Source organism: Thermobia domestica, chromosome 17 (genome assembly GCF_964235325.1).
Source record: "Thermobia domestica chromosome 17, izTheDome1.hap1.1, whole genome shotgun sequence".
NCBI lineage: Eukaryota > Metazoa > Arthropoda > Insecta > Zygentoma > Lepismatidae > Thermobia > Thermobia domestica.
Genome location: NC_137470.1, coordinates 68108850 through 68134969, shown reverse-complemented (window position 1 = coordinate 68134969; position 26120 = coordinate 68108850). Strand labels below are relative to the sequence as shown.

Below are 26120 nucleotides of genomic sequence, written 5' to 3'. Positions count from 1 at the left end.
AACGCAGGAACAACTTGCAGCAGCATTAGGCGTTGATCAAACAACAGTCTCCAAACGCTTGAAAGCCATGGGAATGATTCAAAAGATTTCACATTGGGTTCCACATGAATTGGAAGACAGAGACGTTGAAAGACGAAAAACCATTTGCGAATTGCTGCTTCAACGACAGAGCAGAAAGGGGTTTCTGCATCGAATTATTACGGGTGATGAGAAGTAGATCCATTACGAGAACCCTAAACGAAAAAAGGCCTGGGTGAAACCAGGTGAACCAGATCCATCACAACCAAAACGAGATATTCACTGTGCAAAGGTTATGCTGTGCATATGGTGGGATATGAAAGGTGTGGTGTACTATGAGCTGCTGCAACCGGGTGAAACTATGAATGGAGAACGTTATCGACGACAATTAATGCGTTTGAAGCAAACTCTGGCCAGAACACGACCAGAATGGGAGAACAGACATGATAAACTTATTGTTCAACATGATAACGCTCGCCCACATGTCGCAAAACCGGTCAAAACCTATTTAGAAAATGTCGGATGGGGAGTTTTACCCCACCCGCCGTATTCACCAGACGTTGCTCCTTCGGACTACTACTTGTTCGATTGCATGAACAACGATTTGATTGGACAGCGGTTTACTTCTTCAGAAGATATCGAAACATGGGTATCTGACTGGATCGCTTCCAAGGATGAGGACTTCTTTCGCCACGGAATCCGTACATTGCCTGACAGATGGGCGAAAGTGGTGGCTAGCGATGGACAATATTTTTCTTAAGGTATTTATGTATTTTGTGTTTGTACTACAGCTTCAATGTCTGCGTACCAACCGCACGAATTAATTCCTAGACCAAATACAAATTGGTAAATATTGTTTACAAAGTTTTAGTACCGTTTTCATTCGAATTGAAATAAAATGTGTTGTGTAGACCAGTTGACGTCATATTGATCCTTCATTACATCCCAATTTTGTCGAAATAAGTAGTGTGTACAAATTCTAATTTTCGTGGTACAGCGGGGGACACTTCTAAATGGTACACCTTAGCCGTAAATCTCCATATGGCTGTACCATTTAGAAGTGTCCCCCGCTGTACAAGTGGGCGCATAGTGGGTACAATTTTCTGGTACCGTTGTGATTCGAATTTGAAAGGAAAATAAGTTGTGCAATCCAGTTTGACCCGCCATCAAAACTAAAATTTCTCGAAATTAGTGGAAGTATAAGTTCTAATTTGGTGGTACAAATTGGTAAGTATGGGTACCAATTTATGGTGCAATTTTGATTCGAATTGGAAAGAAAACGAGTTGTGCGGCTTTGCTCCACCCGTTACCGGTATCAAAAATCAAATCTTTTTCGAAATTGATGAGGGTACAAACTTTAATTTTGGCGTTACAAATTTGTACATATCGGGTAAAAATATTTGATACCGTGTGAATTTTAATGAAACATAAGTTGTGCGAGCCAGTTTAACCCACAAACCTAAATCTAGATCAAACTAAAATCATTGTCTTACATTCCGCTACTAACCAAGTACTTTCATATGACATACAAAAATCATGTGTACCCAGTGTATAAAGTCGTGATTTGGGGGCCTTTTTGATCTGGGCCCCCATTTTGTTTCGTTAATTTTTCATAATCGGGAACGGTACAAACGAAACAAACTACGGTACAATCCGGTACAAACGAAAATCTTTCAAATGAGCCAATTAAATCGATCCTAGGACAATGTGGGGGGGCTGCGTGAACTTGCCCCCCCCACTTTGTTTTCTTAATTTCTCATACTGCAGTACAGTACAAACAAAAATATTTGCGGTACAAACCGGTACAAACGAAGTACTTTTTATTGATATGCTGAAATCGTTTGTACCGAGAGGTGAGGGGGGGGGGAGGCAGGTTCACAAGGGTGTGTCCGAAGTGTAAATCTCAGATTTCAAAAATGTTTGTACAGATCGTTAGGGGGGCTCATGGAATAAAGATCGGCACAACAAATTTCGGCGGAACCCCATATTTGGGTGGGGCAGTGCCCCATCTGCGATTTTCGGCTTTCTAGTAAAAATCGGCCTTTTGATCTTAAAATTGACTTATTGTTGTCCACAATCGTTGTCATTCGTCTTCATTTGCATAAAGATACTTTAGTTGTGGGTCGGTTTTCCTGTGTGTACGTGTATGTGTGTGTGAAGGGGGGGGGGGGCTCACAAGTGTGGTACATGTTCTACCTTCATTTTCACGAGCTTAATTCAAATATGTCATTAAAAGTACTTTACTTTGTGGGGCGCATGTGCGGCACAGGTCTCTACGTAGTTTCTGGGATGAATCACAAGTTGAATGAGAACTGAAGGGCTTGAAATAGGAGTTTGGCAGAATCCGTGCTTACTTTATAGATTGTACGTTTTACTGAAATGAAACTGCTCGAAAAAGTGTTCCGCGCGAAGATTTTTGGAGCGCCAACTCATCGCAATGATAGTGTCGTTTAAGAAAAATGAGAAACTCACTGGAATAACTAATTCTGGCGGCCTCGCATATACTTATCCGGATCTATACCAACTATATTTGAATAAATCATGGTATTTTGGTGATGATAGTTGTTCATAAACTAGCGATTGCAATTTTATAATGTTGTTACGTTGGTGAAGTTGTATATCAGTTTGGTGTAAAATTATGAAATCTGTTATTTTCCGTACAAAATTCTTCCATATTCTAAAGCCCCAAACATCCCATGGTTGTACAGCCCAAGTTGTTCCCAGTAGAATCTGTTTGATACCTAGCATTTTGTCGTCTAGAATGTGTTGCTGCATTTGTTCCTCATTAAAAGATGACCATAAATCTAAGAGCAAGACATTTTTGTCTCCTATGTTAGGAATCAAAACGTCACGGATCCACTCCTCCAATTGTAGCTTACCCATCTTCACAGATTTTGATGCGGAAAACTTAGCATTTGGGTGCTGGAATAGTTTCCTTGACCTGTGGTCAAAATTGTCCTGTCGATTATTGCAATAAAATATATAATGGCCCAACTAATTTTCCACTTGTAGACATAAGGGGCATTATTGTATAGCTATGAGATAAGGCATTCTTTGATTGTGCAGAACCTTCTCTTTTTTTCTCTTTCTTTTTTTTATTACCTTGTATAGCTAACATACGATTATAGTGCAGTTCCATGGCAAAACCACTTTGATTGGAATTGTAAGTATTGTCTATATCGAATTCCGGTAACGTATCCCTGATTTCTAGCTGGAAAGATATGACTGAAGTTTCTATTTGTTTTAAATTGTTAATGTCAGCTCGTGACACGAATTTTGTTATTTCTAGCGACACAATGTTATGTTTCCGTTTAAAATGGGCGCACCAACTTTTGGAACCCTTAAAGTTTTCAAGATTAATTTCTTTCGTTTTTCAATAGCCCATTTCCGAAGATTCATGTCATGTACAGGCATGAAATCTCTTCTGGCTTTAAAGAACTTTGCATACACAAAATTGGAAATACACATTTGTCATTGCGTGTTCCTTGATTGTCAGTTTGAGCTTCCCACCGGTAAAGTTGCGATACATGTTTTACTTCTTAAAAATTTAGTTTGTACACTTGAAAATTTCTGTTACCTCCAGGACTTGATTTCCAAAAATCGACGACATCTTTCTTCTACTCTATTGGTATTGCATCTTCTTTAGGGATGCCATCTTCTACAACTTCGCATTCCGGAACGTCCACAGCTATGGACACTGTTAAGCATTTATCGATGTCGAGTTCTGCCGTCTTTTCAACAACAAAAATAGGATCTTTCATACCACATTCAAAATATCAATGAAAAATGATGCGAATTCTTTTTATCTTGTTTTTCAGCAGAAATGCAGTTTGTAAAAGTAAAATTGAACTATCTTTATGCAAATGAATACGAATGACAACGACTGTCGACAACAATAAGTCAATTTTAAAATCAAAAGGACCATTTTTACTAGAAAGCCGAAAATCGCAGATGGGGCACAGCCCCACCCAAATATGGGGTTCCGCCGAAATTTGTTGTGCCGATCTTTATTCCATGAACCCCCCTAACGATCTGTACAAACATTTTTGAAATCTGAGATTTACACTTCGGACACTCTCCTTGTGAGACATATTTTCGGTTCCCATTGTCAACAGTTGCATCAAGTATCCCACGTTATACAGATGACCTCCCAAATTTAAACCTTATCTAGCTAAATACTTCGTTAAACTTACCACAATTAAACTTTCCCCAATCCTCCTTTTAGCCAGTTGCTTTCTTCGATAACTGTCGCTCTGTAGGACATTTCAAATGACTGAAACTGAGTACAGACTGAGCATGAGGTGAAGATTTTCATGTATTTTAAATTATTCTATTCCTCACTTCCAGTTTTTGAATTCTTTGCATTAAAAAGATGAATACATTAGTGTTTTTATCAGGACATACACTAACATAGTGGTAACAGAAAATACTAATAGTTAGCGTTCCTTTATCAGTCACGCCTAATTCGTTCTTAGAAATTACGGTATACATATATTTTTGAACTGGAACCAATCTATGAAGTAACTATATTGTAGTTAGTAGACCATGAAAAGAGATGTTTCCGATTTAAATTTGTTATTTATAAAATTACATTCATACAGCGTGCACCCACTTAAGATCACGATACGGCAACAAAATGATTGAGAAAAAGTAAACTGGCATAAAAATGTGTATTTGTGGGACAGGTTGGTTGGTTAGTATACGTTATATTCTTGTACACTCATGTCCAAAATTATTGTCGCATGTCTATAAATATGTTGTAGGAATATAATTTGATAAATTCGCCCGGTATTTCTTATAATGTTAGTATGTGTATAATCGGCAAAGACATGTATGTGGTAAATTTCATGTCAATAGAGTAGTAATAAGAAAAAGAAAAAGAAAGAAAATAAAACTTTCTTGTCCATTTAGCAAAATTTTGTTTTACTCATTCTAATTTTTGCATTTATAATTCTTTTCCTATGAAATTTACCAGAAATATATATTTCCCGATTATACACATAGTATTAGTATTAAAAGTATCCTGCAAAATAATTATCAAATTATATTCTTACAAGAAGACTGTTATAGATATGCGACAATCATTTTGGACATGAATGTACATGGCCGAGCGTATACCTACTAAAAAATTTTACCATTACATCATTGCTTGCAGCTGATGCAAGATCACTAGGTTAATTGAAGTTCAACATTCAATTTAGGTATTTAGGTATGGAAGAATATAAAGAAATATTATGATTTTTCGATCAAAAGATCCAATATATTTCAGGCAAAAATTTTCTTGTAGGCTTTATATCTCGAGAACTACATATAGTGTGGCCAAACCAAAACTGCCAATTTACTCAGTATGATGTGCTTATTCCATAGAAAATACAAAAACCCGATTTAGGGACCTTTCAAAAGTTGTATGGCTCCTGATCCACTAAATTCAATATATTTCGTACAATCAAACATTTTCTTGTACGCCCTATATTTTCACGACTACATACAGTGTAGCCAAATCAAAACTAACAATTTACTCAGTATGATGTGCTTATTCCATAGAAAATACAAAAACCCGATTTAGGGACCTTTCAAAAGTTGTATGGCTCCTGATCCACTAAATTCAATATATTTCGTACAATCAAACATTTTCTTGTACGCCCTATATTTTCACGACTACATACAGTGTAGCCAAACCAAAACTGCGAATTTACTCAGTATGATGTGCTTATTCCATAGAAAATACAAAAACCCGATTTAGGGACCTTTCGAAAGTTGTATGGCTCCTGATCCACTAAATTCAATATATTTCGTACAATCAAACATTTTCTTGTACGCCCTATATTTTCACGACTACATACAGTGTAGCCAAACCAAAACTGCCAATTTACTCAGTATGATGTGCTTATTCCGTAAAAAAAATACGAAAACCCGATTTAGGAGCCGTTCCAAACTTTTGTGACCCCTGATCCAAAAACTAATTATTGACAAAGATCGCAATCCTTTGATGCATTTTTTGGATTATTCCTAAAATTCCTGTTACTAAATATGAAATTTTCTCCAGTTATGAAATATGAAAATCTGAATCGTGCTATTTCAATTCGATATACTATGAATCATTAAGATCCTTGTTCCGACTGCCCAACGATACATAGTTTAAAAAAAGTGATTCTCAAACTTTCCGATAAACGGACCCCCTATTTATTCGGAAAGTGATCTGCGGATTCCCTTGCAATGCATCTGAAATTTCACATGGTATTAAAAAATATATACTAATTAGAATTACCACTGACAAGAAACAGATTAAGAAATATAATGCAAAAAAGTAATTTATTCTAAAGATCATGATTGCTTCCTAGTGAACGAAATTTCAATTGAAAATACGGGAAATTTTAAGAATGTTTTTTTTTTAAAGTAAATCCACTTGATAAATAATGTCCGCAAATGTGGGGTCACTAATGTGATAAATTATTATTATTATTATTATTATTATTATTATTATTATTATTATTATTATTATTATTATTATTATTATTATTTTCAAAGATATATTGAAATCTGAAATAAGTTTTGTCACCATCAATCTTAGGTTTGATTCCACATTAATACGAATTAGAATTAATTTTTTAATACTGCAAAGAGCAAAAAAGGTCTGCTCACATAAGTAAGTGGTAGCGAAAGGCATCAAATTTTGCAGTGTGTTTTTAGACAACTCATCATACTCACAGCGCACATGCAACCAAAAGCTACAAAGTTTATTTTCTTTGGAAACTTTTTTCCATGAAGTATCGCAGGATTGTTCCAATAGCTGCTCTTGTTCTGTGTTAGAGAGATTCATACCTTACATGTCATGGATTTCTACATTAGTGAAATGATTTTCAATCCAACCATTACCAGGTTGTGTGACAGGGAAATATTGTCGGAAACTTGCAGCTAATGCTCTCACGTTTTCTACTTTTCTTTATTTTATTTTATTTTATTTTATTTTACTTTACTTTACTTTACTTTACTTTATTATTTTATTTTATTTTATTTTATTTTATTTTATTTTATTTTATTTTATTTTATTTTATTTTATTTTATTTTATTTTATTTTATTTTATTTTATTTTATTTTATTTTATTTTATTTTATTTTATTTTATTTATTTTATTTTATTTTATTTTATTTTATTTTATTTTATTTTATTTTATTTTATTTTATTTTATTTTATTTTATTTTATTTTATTTTATTTTTTTTATTTTATTTTTTTTATTTTATTTTTTTTATTTTATTTTTTTTATTTTATTTTATTTTATTTTTTTTATTTTATTTTATTTTTTTTATTTTATTTTATTTTTTTGTGCACTTCAGCAAAGTTTTTCAGCTGAGAAATGAATGAAGTGCTTGAGCACTGGGAATTATCAATAGTTATTGTTTTGTACTTGTACTATTTGTAATTGCTTTCTAATTTAATTTCTAATTTCTCTTTCTAATTATGTATTTCTAATTGCTTTCTTTTTAGTAACTGAAAAAATACTACTTGCATAACAGCTGTGAGTTCCATTTTATTACAACACATTGCAATTTTTAGGCGTCAGGACCCCACTTTGAGATCTACTGGTTAAAAAAATGAAATTTCGTATTTTGCTTCTATAGTGATAAGATACAATTTTGTACATATTTTAATAGTGCTAAACCCACTATTGGTAGATAATTACACAGCCTTTGTGTTTCTCACGTCTTTTGTTTGGGGTGTATAATTATGTTTCTGTGACTTAATTTGACATTTTGTGATTTATTGTAAAACAATTCCCTATTTTCAGCAATTGTATTTATTGTTTTATTCTTCAGGGTAAAGAAGTAGTAGCTGATGAAAGAATTACCATCCAAACCGAAGAACTAATTACATCACTTACGATAAACGATATAATGACCGACGATAGTGGAAAGTATGTAGTAACTGTAGAAAACTCCTTAGGATCAACGTGTCATTTTGCATCAGTTGCAGTTGAAGGTAATTTTCTTATTTTCTTACCTCGGTAGTAAATAGGAAAACATTCCAATAAAACACGGGGTTCCTCAAGGTTTTGTACTGGGACCATTATTGTTCATATTAATGATAAATGCTTTGCCACTGGATAACTCACGTAAATCCTTTCTTTATCCTGATGACACACCCTTGCCAAACACCAGCATTAATCTTAGAGAACTAATGATATTGGACAAGGAAACCTTTATAGAAACCAAGGAATGGTTTAAGGAAAAATGATTTCTTCTTAATGAAAATAAAACTACTAGACAAATATTTTCATTGAGCGAGTGTCCGGTAGCGTCGAAGAATGTAAACTTTATTGGTATCATTCTGGATAGGCAAATAATGTGGAAAGCACATGTAGAATATGTATGTGTAAAACTTTCGAAAATAAGTTTAATACGAAATTTAAGAGAGTCCCGAACAACTACATAAGATCAGCATATTATGCTTTTCTTCAACATTTCATAGAATTTGTATTATTATTATTTTGGGGTAACAGTAACTACGTAAATGAGATTCTACTACTACAAAAAGAAAAAAAGTTATTAGAATAATCAGTGGTGCATCATATAAAGAACACTGTAAACCTTTGTTCTATAAGTTGAAAATTATAACTGTTGTCAATTCGTATATATATATATATATATATATATATATATATATATATATATATATATATATATAATAAGGTTTTAGTATATGTAAAACAAAATATATCAGATATGCAGCGTAGACAAGATATACACCTATATAATACGAGATCTGCTTAACAGGTTGATATATCGTATAGCGGACTATCAAAAATCAAAAATAGCTATACAATACAAGGTATAAAATTCATGAACAGATTACCAATACACACGCAAAATTTACCGATTACTCAATTTGAAAATAAAGTGTATGATCGGTTAGTTGATGTACCCTATTATAATATTAATGACTTCGAGGAAGATAAACGTATATTGGTAAAGGTAAAAAAGAAATTTGCTTGTATATTTTCATTTGACGTTGTCTATTGTCTGTATACAGACTTAATAAAAATATTCTATTCTGTTCTATAGGATATTGTCTCGCTAGAAATTTTATTTGTCGGAACGTTGACTTGATAAATTGTAAAAATGATTTCTACATATGAGTGATCTATCTAGTAATACAGGGATCTAAAGAAGTAAAGAAGGAACCTATGGAAAATAGTACTAATTGGTTTGATTCCTGATCGTATACTTGGGAAACTAGAACTTAAACCACGCACAAAATCACATCATGAACCTGAAACAACAAGCATTACCCACTAGCGACATGTGAGAAGTATGTTACTTGCCTTAAAATTTAAAGCTGAGCTCATAGCTTCATGCAATTTTCTTGGCACTTGTCTACACCTGCACAGATTATGCTGATCAACTAATACATGATAGATGTATTTTCATAAACAGTACATTGTTAACAAAAAAAACTTCATAGCACATTATCCTTCGGTGCATTCCACTGATAATTTTAAAAGAATCATGTGGATAATATAGCTTTTTTCTCTCCAAAATAACTACATTCACAGTTTATCTAAATTTAATTTCTGATCATTTCATTTTCATTACTATACTTTCCTATTATTATTATTATTATTTTCGAAATAGGAAAATGGCCCCTTGAAAACTCCGAAACGTACACGAAATTAATACCCACGAAAAAGTTTTTAAAACACGACGCGGAACACGGAATAATCATCTTGATAAGTAGATTTTTTTTCCCCCTAGAACTTTCAATATTTAAACAACAACGTTCTTTCACAGCACTTACAGATGCTATTACTTTAACATCTTAACAGAACTTCTTGCTGTATTTTCTGATCATTCCTTCATACGCTTTCCTCTGTTTCGAATTTAGATTGAAAAAGGGCGGTTGTCTAGCTGTTTGCCCATGCTGGTGGACAAAGCTGGAGTGATATCGCTGTGTGATTGGACACATGGTTCACATGGTTCTTTTCACTGTTATAATTTACCTTAACATCACAAATACTTCTTTTAAGAATACTGTGTTCCCATAAACACGACCTTTCTGTAATAATGCGTAAAATACACAGTGAATCATCTTACATCAGAGGAACGGAAGAAAGTGCGTTCATGTGAGTCGTAGGCAGCGGGAAGACGGTGACGGTACAGGGGAGTACTCCACATCGAAATATAGGCTAGTATTTGGAGCAAGCAAAATATTCTACGAAAGGAAGGAGATCTTATGGGTTGAGGTCCACTGCGAAAATTTAGCAGCTAAGAACAAAAATCCTGTGAACAACTTGCGCTGTTGTAAATTATGCCCACCAGTACTGTGGAAAATGTATTTTCTTCAAGAACCCTGCTATTAAAATGGATGAATCAAAGTTTATTTCAGTAGAGTACATCGTTACACCACTGTACTAGTTCACCGATATACAAATCCAAAATTATACAAAATGTTTACATGCTTCTAAATCTGTAAAATCGCGGAATCGAAAATACAGGAAAGGCCATGTTTCGACACACGGAGGGCCTTCTTCGAAAATATCTTTCGATATTCAGTTTGTTTATTAAATTTTGTAAATTTTATTTCAACAATACAATGTTAAACTTTCTTTCGAATAAAATAATACACAAATATGTTATGTATATGAAAATTTAGGAAAAAAACCCTTTCATATCTCCCCCCTTCCTTCAAAAAAAAGATTCTAATATACTGAAAATAATGGTATAGTTATACAACTTTATACTATGCTATTTTCAGTACTTTCAATACGACACAGTATAAATCTTCATAATGTTTAATAATGTTGATTTCCTCAATGTTTTACATAATAATACTCAACTTAGTGTTGTTCATAAACATAATCTGCCTTATGCAGAGTCGTTTTGACGTACGATTAGCGTCATACTAAAGGCCTGAGTACTGCAGGAAACATATGTTAGTCGAACTCTTTAGTATGGCACCAATCACGCGTCAGAACGACTCTGCATAAGGCCCCATAAATTTTCACTGATACTGTTCACTTAGTTACTTTTACTATTAGTTACAATTTCCTTTCCATCACTAAAACTGGCTATATTTTTAGAAAAATCAATGTTCACATTAGCTAAAGTCAAAAAATTACGAATTAAAAGCCATTCGGTATTCAAGTCGGATACAAGCAGTACTCTAATTTTAAAAGCTAAATGTATTTCAACGGCAATATTAACATTAAGCTGACGACTAGTAAATGTTCCTGAGAGGGGACGACAATTTTTGATGGTACAAATTTAATCGACATATGTTCAAGGACTGAAACCCAAATACAATAGCATTGGTTATACCATCATTCGGGGTAGGATACGCTATTCAGGATCATAAAAATTATCCATTGATAACTACCGGTGAGGCACTGTTACAAGTTTCAAACAACCTGAAAGAAAGCAAGGGGAAACCCAAATATAAACTAGAACTAGGAACTATCCAGTTCCCGATCAAGCTATCATATAGCTTCGGGAAACTATAACATGAGAAATTACATTAAGGTATAAACCTGAAATAGAAAATACACACTAGCGTAATTTAAAAAACGTATGATATTACTGTATATTAAAATTTAATAACAATTAAATACTTCATGTTAACTTTTTGTTGCTTATCTTCTACAACAGAGACGATGTAAATTTCACAAATGAATAAATTTTCACTAACACTCACAACATTCACAATTACAATCACATTAACACTTCGGATTTTTTGTTGATATAAAATGTAATTGCCACACATCGCATATATATATATATATATATATATATATATATATATATAATTTCTTTTCCTACAGTTTCCAGATTAACACATTATGAAGATATGAAGGTAACCAAAAAAAGTTCTGTCGTTCTTTGTGGAGGTCTGTGCTCAATTGGCCCTCACACCGTGAATTGAATGCGAATGCAGATAAGGCGAAGGTCAGTTGTTGGTGCAGGTATATCCAACATACTACCTGGTTGTGGCTGTTCAGTTACACTCTTAACTTGCGTAAGGACAAAATGAACATGGAATCACCATACAATGTCATAAGGGCGTGTATGCTGTATCGAGTTCAAACTGGGGTCAAACGCCGCTGCAGTGGGGCAGAAGATATGCCAGGGCTTTGGTGAGGGTGTCCTGGTTTTACGGACAGTGTAGCGCTGGCTTAAAAAGTTGAAAGAATGTGACGAAACACTCGAAGACGCACCACGTACCGGAAGACCAACACATGTATAAAATAGAGATCTTCAGGCAGCAATTGAGGCGAACAGTGGCCAAACATGTGAGGAACTGGGACTACAATTCAGTGTGAGTGGAGAAACCATTCGGCAGTAGCTCCATCAACTTGGCAAGTTCTACCCTGGGTCGATATGTCTCACATGATTGACTCTGGGCTTAGAAGACAATGTGAGCAGACACCTGTTTATTTGCTGTCTCGTCTGAAGAAGGAGCCATTTCTGGACAGGATGTTGACATATGATGAGAAGTGGGTCCTGTGCGAAGCTCCACTTCGCCGTCGTCATTGGTTAGCATCCTATGAACAGGTTCCAAAACAGCCGAAACCAGCACTGCACCAGAAGAAGGTCCTCCTATGTGTTTGGAGTGCTCGCGGCATCGTGCGTCGGGAACTGCTACCAGCTGATCAGAGCAACTGTGAACTGTCAGCAGTTGAGCCGTGTTCAAGATAAACTCAAAACTGGAGCCAGCACTTCTGAATCGCAAAGGGGTCCTTCTATTACAGGACAACGCTAAGCCCCACGTGGCTGTGATGACCCGGGACATCATCCTACGCTTTGGATGGGAACCAGTATTGCATCCGGCATACTCCCCAGACCTTGCATCTCCGATTATCACCTGTTCCATTCCTTCAATAATCACCTTAGAGGACAATAGTTCAAATCCCTAGTAGAGGTGCAAAAATGCACTTGATACTTTCTTCGCTTCACGGCCCAACAAGTTCTACCACAATAGAATCTGTGGCCTTCCAGAACGTTGACAGAGGGTCGTCGATGCTGATGGAGATTATTTTTTATCTTCCAGGTACGTTTTAGGTGGCATATTGATGTTCGAAGGTGATGGGTGAAAAAGCGACAGAACTTTCTTTGTTACCTTATACTTCGTGTATTATTCGTATTAGAAAAATATTTCTGCGTGAAGAAAATCGATATACACACACACGACATAACGGAGATAAGTTTACGAAATGAACGTCAGCGTATGAATTAGGCTTTGATTAGTAGTGAAACAGCGAAAGCGAAGTTTCGTAAACCATATGTTATAGATGTAAAAATAAAATAAACAATTGTTTCAGGTGACTTGGCACCTATGGTACACTGCTAATATTATTAATCTTGTTGCTTTGTTCTTTTTTGTTTTGCTTAGTTTTTCTCCCAGCCAATCGCCGAAAAGCAGAACTCTTCTCTTGCTCTGCGCACTTTTGGCTGAATGCGACTGTTTTTCGACTAGCTCGTGCTCGTACACCGAGGTGAAGTGGTACCACTTCATAATTGAACCTATTGTTCCACAAATATATTATTTAAAAAGGTGTTAATTTTGTCTCTTTTCACTGTGATTTAATATCTCAAATGCACCTTTTAAAAATAGTGCGTTCTAACACACTACATTTTTTTAATTATACGTAAATTATGCACGGAATCATCCTACGTAGCAGCAGAAGAAGAGGGTACAATCACGTGATCCATAGGTGTCTTAGCGAGAGAATTCCATATCCAAATGGAATAAGCAAATTCTGATATTTGGTTGATATATGGAACAAGCAAATTCTTCGAAAGCAGGATCTCCTTTCGAGTTTCTTTCATTCGCGAGCATTCAGCATCGAAGAATAAAATTTCATGTTCAATTTATTATATTACAGAATGTGCCCGATTGGAATGTGGAAAATGTATTTTCCTCATGAATCCTGATGATAGAATGGATGAGTTCAATTTCATTCCACTATAGTACACTGGTACGCAACTGTACTGCTTCACCAATACATAAAGTCCAAAAAAATATCTAAAATGTTCGCATGGTCCGAAATCCGTAAAATCCCCGAGTCGAGAATACGCAAAGGTCAATGTTTCGGTACACGGAGAATCTTTTCCAGAAATGTCCTTCAATGATCAATTTGTATATTAATCTTGTAAATGTTATTTTAATAATTGAATTTTAAATTTTCTTTTGAATAAAATAACACACAGATACACTATATATGAGAGAAAAGACAAAATCAAATTATTTCCCTTAAAACAAAACGAAATTTTCAAATATGCTGAAAATATACGATACGGACACGTAACATTGTACTATTTTAAATACTTTTAGTACAACACGCTATAAATCTTTGTAAAGTTTTTATTTATTATGTTTTGCCCAACTTTGTATTATTCATAAACATAACAAAGTTCACTTACATTCTTCACTTAATGCCTTTTACTATTAATTTTACATTGTAATACACAATATCGATGTTAAATTCACAATAAAACAATTAAAATTACAAATCTTAAATAGAGCAAACGTCATAAACTTATCAACATGTTTGTGTTTGCTGCGTAAAAGTTCTTAAGTCCAAAAATCAAAACCGTAGTCATGTGACAAAGATTGGTATTGGAAATGTCTTAAGAAACAAAGTTTATTAAGCGCTTTACACTGCTGGCGAAGTGTTGAGTGTTTTAAATCTTTGCATAAATTGTTCCCCAGAAAGTATTATAAAAAAGTTTTCAAGTTCAGATGTTTAGAACATATTGGACTTAACACCTTTTGCGCAGCAAACACGGATATACCGGTATATTATCAAAATTCAGACAAGATAAGTGATTTCAGTATGTACAAAGATTTCTGGCATAGTATCCGAAACAATATTACTAAAATAATGTTATGCTATTCGAAGCATTCACAATATTATCCTTTAGTAGATACTTTTTGCTATGACCTTAAACACAAATGAAAAGGAACTTTCAATCAGCATAACAAAAACATTACGTAAGTACAAAGATGTAAACATACAAAACTTGAAATGATTACTATTTGCGGAAGGATCATTATTTGCCATAGCGTTCGACAAAAAATAAAAACACTAACTCATATGAAATCAAAAATTTTAAAACACCGAAATATGTTTAGTGATGAATCACTAACAAAGCACAATAAAGAAATGTACACTTAAGTATATGAATTCAAATACAAAAATACAAAAATCCATTTAACTTACCACTAAGAAATCTATAATATTAAAATTCACAATATCAATTCACATATGAAGTTCTGTAGAACTCCCATAATGTTAGAATCATTATTTTATATATATATAAAATTGTGTGTGTGTATGTAATGTGTATATATACATATTACTAATATATATACATACTATATATATTATATATGTAGTATAATTATAATAGAAGCTTTGCGAAACAATAGTATTAGTAAGAGCTGGACAACGTTTTTTTATCTGAATATTTCCTGTGTATACAATATACGGAGAATGTGCATGAACAGGATGCGGTCTGACACACCGTCACACAGGCGTGTGCCTGTTCTATAAATTTGAAATTTCCCAACCTCCATAAAAATCCCACATGATAATGATTCACCCTAACCCTAATTGCTGATAATAAAAGACTTAGGTAGGTAAGCGTGTTAAAGTCGGATGAAAATGTGATACCCTCAAAGATTATACAACAAAAAGAGATGTGTTGTCATCAGAAACAGGTTTCAGCCGCGGGCAGTATTCTTGTCAAATTAAAAGGATTAAATGAGTCAACGTTAAAATATCTAACATTTTAAAAATCAAAATATCTTCTCTCCTTCTCTGTGTTTGTTTTTCACATATTTTAATATTGTGCTACTGCTTGGTGGCCTTCTATAAAGGATTGTCAAGATGATTAGAAAGAGCTGCGATAGCTCGCCATGTAAGATCGGTTGATGACTTGGTACTCATCACGATGATCTTGTAACCATCTTAATCTCACAACGGTCGGGCCGCGGTGATTCAGTGGTAGAGTTCACCTCTGGTGCATGGAGTCCTTGGTTCGATTCCAGCTCGCGTCAAGTGAGCTTTGTGGTGGGCACACTCCTTGTGCGTGTGTTTCCTCGGGGTTCTCCCGTTTCCTCCCACTTTTCATTCCACCATTTCATTCATTTCTCATTATCACTGTCTCCTTTAGCCTAGCCGGCATAAACGTGGGACGTAAAACCTGAAAGATTTAATTTCATTTAATCTCATAATACAGAATCTAGTAGCACAAGCTGGTTGACCATCTTGACTGAAGTGTGTTAATATTTTATTTATACCAAATTTACTTTCCCATAAGTATTTAACACATGGTATAGTGTTTCATCGATTGATCACTTTCGAATTTTGATTGACTAGTATCAACGGGTGGGTTATAGAAGAACAATGTTTACTCCTGTCTTTGTCTTCCTTCTACAGAAGCTGCTGTGTGGAAAACCTGAAATGGTTTACCTGATTTTTAAATTGGTGGTTTAAAAACTAACCACATTTTACGAAAATATTTTCAAAATTTTTCAAAAACATTATGAATAAATTTTTAAGAAATACCAAAAATATAGCCCAGATCATATATACTAGTAACTAAATCGGATGTAAAGCACTTATTTATCCAGTACCTTTAGAATTTGTTTTAACTTTAATCAGGGGTGCCCAAAAAAGGGGGGGATATGACGCAAACTGCGTCATCGAAATATTGGGGGGGGTTAAAAATCTATATAAATATGTTTGAGAGGGTGTAAAAATTAATCGAAAATATTTATTTTTTTCATGGAAGAACACCTACGGATAGACAATTGAAGGGGTGCGTCATGGACATGAGGGGGGGGGGGGGTGGACACCACTGCTTTAATCCATTTACAAATATTCTAGCGTGAAAGCATTACAGAATCTCAGACATCGTTATAAGAGGATAAATTTGCCAAGGAGATTTTTATTCAGCATTACCAAAATGTTGAGAAGGATTTCAATCACAGGGGAGCCTCTACTTTGTTGAGTTTTGTCTGCTCCAACACCAGCCCATATTTGTAAAATTCTCCCTCAGTTGTGTCCTCGCTTATAGTTATCAATCCACTTGTCCTATGAACACGTTCTCATTTGCGTCAGTAGAATGTCAGTGCATCATTTCCGTAAAATTACACAAATATAGTGTTGGTGGGTATTGTATTGTATTGTAATGTATTGTATTGTATTTATTTTCATCCTTTTTCATACAAATTGTTCACAACGTGAACGTATGAGTTGGACACGTCATAAGAACACTGAATATGTACATATGCATACATTTAAATCTACATTCAATATTAAAATAGTGTGAATTTATGTAAAAAAAAAAAAAAAAGGTACAATTTTTTATTATTCTAATGTACATACAACGATATAAAACAACCTAACAGTTAATAAACCTTACATAATAGATATACAATATATATATATATATATATATATATATATATATATATATATATATATATATATATATATATATATATATATATATAAACATGGAAGAGGTAAGATTTCAAGAAATTTAAATAGAGGTTTACAAGAAGTTCGAGGTTTACTTGCGGTCATAAACAAAGCTCTCTTTTGTAAAACGAATATGAAATTTAGCAGTGCAGTAGATCCCCAGAATATAATACCATATTTCAATTTAGAACGAAAAAGTCCAAAATAAGTTGTGAGCAGAACATGCTGACTGACACTATTTCGTAAAAGCTTTAAAATGTAACAGGTTTGAGCCAATTTACTAGATAATTTTTGGATGTGAATTTTCCTATCTAATGTATCTGACACCCAAAGACCAAGAAATTTGATATCCGAGACGTAATTCAACGTTTTGCCGTTAATTGTTATACAAGGGCGTTTTCTTATCTCGTTTTTTACTACGTGAAAGCACGTGCACGAAGACTTTGTTGTGTTTAGTATTAGTTTATTTCTATCCATCCAGTCACTGACGGCAGACATGGTGTAATCTACTGCATTACATAACTCAACGTAAGTTTCTCCGGTTACTAATATATTTGTATCGTCAGCATATAGAACAATTTTAGCAGAGTCTAAACATTGTGGCAAGTCATTTATATATATATTAAAAATAGAATAGGGCCTAAGATGGAACCTTGAGGAACTCCAAATTGTAACTCTTTGGTATCTGAATAACATTTGGTTACTCCCTGAGTGTCTCGAGTTTGACAGTTAATTTCAACAGTTTGCCTTCTGTTGGATATATACGATTTAAACCACTCATAAGCATTTCCCCTAATACCATAATCTTGCAATTTTTTAAGTAAAATTTGATGATCAATTGTATCAAAAGCTTTGCTAAGATCAAGAAATATGCCGGTTGTATATTTCTTAGCGTTTATTGAATTTAAAGCGGAATAGAGAAAGGAGTAAAGAGCAGTTTCAGTAGACTTATTTGATCTAAAGCCATTTTGAGCAGGAGATATTATGTATATAAGACTAGTTAGCTTTCTAAATAATTTTAACTTAAGTTTTTCAAAAAGTTTAGAGAAGGTAGACAGACATGATATTGGTCTATAGTTCGATGTAAGATCTTTCTTGCCACTTTTATATAAGGGCTTAACAACTGCTAGCTTCAATGCCTCAGGAAAAACGCCACTACTAAATGAGTTATTTATTATGAAGCATAAGATATCAGCAATTTCATAAGAGCATTGCTTTAGAATTTTATCAGGAACTTCATCATATCCTGAAGAACTCTTATTTGTCATTTTCAGTGTAGTATTTAAGATTTCCTGACTAGTTACTGGGTGCAAGAACAATAATTTTTCGAAAATATCGTTGTGTCTACTAACGTATTGTTTGCTAGATAGTTTATTCTTCACGTTATTAGTGATAAGCTTTTCCACTTCATTTGTGAAGTAATCGTTAAAAGCATTTGCAATTTCAGTCGGTTTTTTAATAATTTTATTTCGACAAGAAACGCTAGTTATCTTAGAGGAGGGTTTTCGTTCCCCAGATTCTTTCCGAATAATTTGCCATGTAGCTTTCATTTTATTGGGAGCTTTCCCAATGTAAGTATCATTCTCTAACATTTTTGCCTGTTTTATGACCTTATGTAAAACTCGTCTGTACATTTTGTGGTATCTTTTAAACACGGGAGTACGGCACCGTCGGGATAGTTGATGTAAATAGCGCATTTTTTCTAGAGAAACCTTTATTCCAAAAGTCTTCCACTTCGAACTGACATTTACCGATTTATTTATCTTAAATTTTTGTTTAGGAAAAGCAATATTAAAATAATGAGTAAATATACGTAAACACGAATTAAATTGGTCGTTAACATTACATTCAATATAAACATCTTCCCACGACTCAGTTTTCAACAAGTATCTGAAATATGCCACGTTAGTGGGTGTAAATGAACGCCGTTCGGACCATTCCATGCCCACGTTTGTATTCTTATTAATTATTTCTGTGTAAAAATAAAGAAGTTGAGCATTATGATAAGAATAGCCTAGGTTTAGTACATCAACATGAGATACGAAATCATCACATGGAATTATAATTTGGTCAAGAGCAGAGATTCTTGTTTTGCCTATTCTGGTAGGAGTATTTACGATAGGTTTCAGATTAAATGATGTGCAGAACGAAATGAAATCTTCTTTTTCTTTGCTATTATTTTGTAAAAAATCAATATTAATATCACCACAAATTACTAACGACTTTTTAGAGGACGAGAATTCCGATATAAGCCTTTCTAATTTATTCAAAAAGTCATTGACATTACTGTCTGGCGTGCGATAGAGACAGTTAAGTATTAAATTATGATCGCAAAATTCAAGTGCTACAGATTCGAAAGTTTTCTCAACGTTCAATGTAAGGGTATTCCTTAGAATTTTGATACGAAAGTCCTCTTTGACGAATATGGCAATACCGCCATGTGATATATTTTTGCTACAATAGTACGCAGATAGTTTAAAATCTGTGAGTGAAACTGCTTCTATTTCTTCTTTATTCAGCCAGTGCTCCGATATACACAAGACATCAATTTTACTTAATTCATTTTCCAAAATAATTTTTAATTCGATTATTTTATTTCCTAATCCTTGGACGTTGAGGTGTAGGATTTGGAGACTGATTTCTTTAGACTCACTTACGTCTTCTACTTTTTGATTAGAAACATTACCAATAGTTATATCTACTGCTTTTAGTAGGGGAGTATTACTTTGGCAACTTACATCATCTACAACATTTAGATCCGAGATACAAGAGGGCATACCACAACACAATAACCTACATTACTTTTTTTGTCATAACAATTACAGGAAACTTCTCTATGTTTATTTTGCGGAAGTGAAGTACACGTCACAAATTTCGTTTTTCTGCAGAACTCGTAACCTATAAAAAAGCATTTGCTGCTTCAATAATCCAATCACAGACCCTTCTCTTTCCTTTTGCATTTAGATGTAAGCCATGACTAGTGTAATCCTGTCTACTCAATGCACCTAAACTAACAAATCTAACATGCCTGTATTTTTTTAGAGATTATTTCTTTCACCTGCATATTAAATTCAAATATTGATCTGTTTACACTACCGTTCGGCCTATGCGGAAAATCATACTTATAGGGTGTGACAATACTACTGTTCTAATATTTCTTTTACCTGTGCTTTCAAGTGCTCTTTCTAAAGATACTAACACATTCTGGGTTTCTAGTGGATGGCTTAGGTTATTATTAGTTCCACCAGCCAACACAACACAATCGTTTTCATTGAGATTACTAGTTAGTTTGTGAACGTTCTCAACGATGGATTCGTAGGGTGCACTTGGTTTTACAATGCTGCTTACACTCAGGTCAGTATTTGCACAATCTTGGATAATAGATGCACAGTTTCTTAAATGACTGTCCCCCAATAGTAGCATTTTTCGCCTGTTCTTTCCTTCGGATCGAGAAGGGATTCCAGTTGACTTCTTGAAACTTCTAGTACCGGTACATTGTTCTTGACTGTCACTCTGTGAAAGAATGTTCTGTTGTGTTTTATTGGATGCATTAATATTGCTAACGGATTTCACATGTGCTCTCTTAATGTTGTCCTGTACCCTTGTAACTGAGTTAAACTTCCCTTCACTGTTTTTCTTTACTTTACACTGCATGTTCTTTGGTGATGAACTTAATGGAGCTACTGCTGTTTTACAATTCGTATGCCGTAATTTACTGTTTCAATTACGTCATTGTCACTGTTTGTGCATTGTTCTTCATCGAGATTAGCAAACCTGTTTCTAGTTTCTACATTTGATATCCATGCAGAAAGTCGATTATTTCTTACTACTTCTGACCACTGGCCATTTCTATGAATTTGTCCTTCCACTTCATTACTCTTATCTCGTTGTTTTTGAAGTTCGTTTAATTTGCCTTTCAACGACTCTACATCATTCATCAAAATATTTATTATTTCTTGTAGAGAAGAAACTTCCTGTTTTGTTTGTACACAGCTTGCGCAAGATCGTTCTGCTATAACATTTTCTACTGGGATATTTGTGCCCATCCCTCGTTTCGTTTTTGACCTTGTTACTGTCTCTGTTTTGTTATTAATCTTTATAACACAAGTATCACACAAAGTAGGAATAATATCAACGTTTCTACAGCATTTTTTCGACACCTTTTACACAAGATCGCCAGGTTTCTTGTTAAATCTTCAGCAGATACGACACCAATACAACCATCTTCCGCCATCTTGATTTTCCTTCACGTTCATAGAAACTTCACGTTTATAGAAAATGCATTTGTCTTGTAAAAATATTAGTCAAAAATGAGACCAGATTAATAATCTTTTAAATATTTTAGAGAACTATTTGTTTTGTCATGTAGAAGTATCACTTCGACTTTGTCCACCAGCACAAGTGGGTGGAGAAACAACCGCTTTATCAACTACAAACCATGAAACGGAAGAGAAGGCTAGACCAGAAACAACTAGAAAAGAACGAAGAAAAGGAGCATGTTTTTCAGTGATTCAAAATACATGGAGAATTAAGAATCGTATAAGTTCATTAAAGGTGCCGGTAGCCATAGAGAACAATCGTTTCGTGGTGAAGTTTTCATTTCTGAATTAAATGTAGTTATTCTACAAAGCACTCGATTATGCGTCCGTGCCGCGTCGTATCTTGAAAATTTTTCGAGTCGTATTTCGTGCACTTTGACATTGACATAAGGGCATAGGATTTTAGTATGCATAAATTTTCATAAAGTTTAATTACTTTCGTTTTGCATAACTTAATACTGTTCACAAATATAATACCTTCACTAATATCTTTTACATATATTTTTTTTACATTGTTCACTTAGTGCCCTCATTACTAATCTTACATACTAATACAGAATATAACTATTAAAGTCACAATATACCTATTATCAAAACAAAATTGTGCTATATGAAACGTTCTTGATATTCTCCTACAGCAAATATTTTTTTCTACTTTCTCACACATAAGTGGAGAGGAATTTTCAAACGAACTTTCAGTTAGCTTAACAAAAACATTATCTAAATACAAAGAAGTAAACAATACGTTACTTCAAAGAATTATGGTTTGTCGTAAAATCGAACATGGAATGAAAACACTCACTCACATAATATGAAATACTTTAAGATATAAAATTAATTAGTGGTGTATCATCCATAATCCTCAATCCATAATCCATATGAAACGTGCACTAAAATGCATCAATTCAAATATAAAAAATACAAAGATTCACTAAATAACTTACCACTAATAAATTATAACTCTAGAACTTTTACAATATCAACATAAATATGAAGTTTGGTAGAACTTAAAAGTATCAGTAACATGTTTAATTTAATAGAATACGAATATAAGGGGGTTGCGGAACAATAGTATTGCTAAGCGCTGAATAACGCTTTTTTACACGAACATTTTCGTTTATATACAATAGAAAGAAAATGGCCTGCGAACAGGTGGTTTGCACCCCATCACACCATGTATATGCCAAGACACAGATTATCGGTCTGCTTGCGAGGAAAAGTCTCGGATCTTGTGAGAGGAACTGTATATCTTTGTGAACTCATGGAACTGTTATTTTAAAAGGGCAAGGAGAAATCATTAGAAAACTTATGTAAACTGTGGAAATAATTTTGTGAAAAGTGTCTGTTTTATAAAGGTATTCCATTTCTCGTGAAGTGTAATATACAGTGAATATTATATTAACTAACTAAAAAACTAACTCTATAGCCTATGGAACCCGGACGTTCAATGCCGCGTTCACAAAAGCTCTCCACTGACTTCTATCCTTAGCTAACTGCATCAGTTTCTACTTTGTATTCCAATCTCTGCGAGATCCATCTTAATATTTTCCTCCCATCTGCGCCTAGGTCTTCCTAATGGTTGTTTTCCGATTGGTCTTCCAGTCGAGACTTTGAAAGCTTTTCTACTTTCTTCCATTCTAGCTACATGACCCGCCCACCTAAGCCTCCTAGACTTGACGACCCTAACAATGTTGGGTAAACCGTATAAATTATACAGTTATGAAGTTTCCACCATTCCCCATTCCCGTTTCTCTTGGGTCCGAATATTCGTCTCAGGATCTTGTTCTCAAATACTTTCAGTCTATGTTCTTCCCTCAGAGTAAGTGATCATGTTTCGCAGTGAATATTATATTAGTGAGACGTTTGTTTTATTATGCGTAAATGTATGCGTACATACAAATCTAATAAGTTGTGACAAGTACACCGTGAATCTTCAGCATCAATGTTTGTATCTCCATACTAAACTAAACTTTTCCAGTGATCCATTTATTCAATGATAAAGCTCTTGTTGAACTTTTTCAAATGTTTGAACAAAGAACATAATGAAATTCCAGTCAGACACTTTATGAAAAAAAAAAACTGTAAAATTATTAGAGAATACAAAATTTCTTGGACAAATTAATTTGTTTTTTTATGCAGCATTCATGTGAAGTTACACTGTTAACCAATACATTATTATTATTATTATTATTATTATTATTATTATTATTATTATTAAGTATTATCTGTAGGAGCGTCATTTCAGATTTTGCTTGAGGGGGGGGGGGCAAGAGCACTGTCGAAATAAGATTTCATGTTTTGTACTAGTATATTAATAGACAATCGATTACAGTATATGTATTCCTCACTCTTGGGGGGTGGACAATTGCCCCCTCCTGCCCCCCTTAAATGACTCCCCTGATTCTCTGGGACTAATGAGAATTTTTCAATTTTAGATTTGGGCCTGGAAATGTTTCTTCCACGTTTTTCGATCTTCAGCTTCCTCTTTTAACTCCCAATATTTTTCAAATCATCGATCAGTTGTGTTCTTCTTCCTATTCCTCGCTTCCTTTCCATCTTTCCTTCTATGGCGCTGTGAAGGAGACAATTTCTTGGCAAGATGTGTTCAATCCAATTGTCCTTGCTACGAAGGATGCCGGCTAAAAGCGTCCTCTTCTCTTCTCTCCTATGCATTTTAAAATATCTTCGTTTGTTACTCTCTCTCTCTCTATTTTATCTTTTCCATCTTTCTCTAACAACACATTTCGAAGCTCTCTAAATATTTCTTCTCTAACTTTCGTAATGTCCAATTCCCTGAACCATACAGTCCAGTGCTCCATATAGCACTTGACCAACTTCTTCCTAAGTCCAATATTGAGCCTACTAGTTAAGTGATTTTTTTTTCTTGTTAAATGCTTCTTTGGTTATGGCAATTCTTGACCTGATCTCTTTGGTGCAGTAAGTGTCTCTCGTCAAAATACTTCTCAGATACTTGAAATTATCGAACTCTTCAAGTTCTCTTTGTTGTACTCTGATCCGCAAGGGCACGTATCCACAGGATATTCTCATGACTTACGACTTTCGATGTTGATTTCAATTCCATATAGTTTTCCAGTGTCAACTATTTTGTCAATCATCTCCTATAGTCCTCCTTCGGTTTTAGCTATTTTCAACAGTATCTTCTGCATACTTGATCTTGAAATCTATTGACATATAGACTATTAAAATTTCCTCTGAAGCATTTATCATTTATAAATTTTGTTTAACTCCATGCGATGGTATAATAAATTCCCATTGTTTTCACAAACTATCATTCCAATATAATCGTGTATTCAGAGAAAATATATATATATATATATATATATATATATATATATATATATATATATATATATATATATATATATATATATATATAAAATATAATATAATATAAGGTTTAACCTATAAATAACATTAACTAGGAATAATAAAAGTGAATATACTGTTTCACACATTTTTAGTGAAGCATTTTATCCCTACTTATTTCCGAATGAATTGTGCTCTCTACATAGATTTGAAACTTGAATCATTTTGTACTGAAAACGAAAAATGTGTTGAATGAATTTTCTTCGTCAGTGTTGCAAGCGCATTGAGACGAAATTTTAAGTGCTATGTTAGCGCGAATAAGCGGGTAACTGAAATATGTGAGAAGTAGCAAATACAAGTGGAAGAACAGTAAAGAAAATGGATGAATAATTTGTTTTTTGCGCAGGAGAGGAAGCTTAGGCTGAGCTATCTAAGAGCACCAGATGATTATTCTGATTCGTCGTTGGTTAAGATCAGTTGGTTTTCATGGAGCAAATCCTACATCTAGCAGTTACTTTATTTCTACTTACAGTAATTCAACCCACTATAGTTGTCGGAGATAAGATTTGAGGCTCTCTCGTTCCGGAAGGTGTCGTGAACTTGTTGTGTCTTTATCTTCAAACTGATCAAAGTGCATCTGTTTCTATTTGAGGAGCTCTCTCGTCACGAAAATTCTCTCTCGTATCGTCTCCTGGGCAACCCTAGACCACCTCTTCTATGTTTTATTTTTGTCGGACTTATGATTATTGATTAGAATATAATACTGTAATATATGAAAAACAAAGAGTTAGCGAATAAGTAGGTCACAGGCTATAGAAACTAAGTGCACATGTCCATATAGGATCAAATGTCATCGTAAGGTTTAACTTAGACGTGTAAACTAACAACAAATTGCAATCAAATTTCAGATTTCAAATTTGCTGTGTGAAATGCATGTCAATGAATCTTCGTTTACATGATTCGAATTTGACTCAAA

The 26120-nt window shown here is 33.9% G+C and overlaps 1 protein-coding gene across 4 annotated transcripts in view; it reads left to right on the top strand.

Annotated features, from left to right (window-relative positions):
- The window catches only part of LOC145674687 (uncharacterized), a 1315729-nt gene that overhangs the window by 1236788 nt on the left and 52821 nt on the right, over nt 1-26120 (top strand). For all 4 annotated transcript variants that reach the window (XM_081744920.1, XM_081744917.1, XM_081744916.1 and 1 more), the window contains one exon: nt 7834-7996. In XM_081744920.1, the coding sequence (XP_081601046.1) occupies nt 7834-7996 (163 nt within the window). The remainder of the gene's footprint in view (nt 1-7833; nt 7997-26120) is intronic.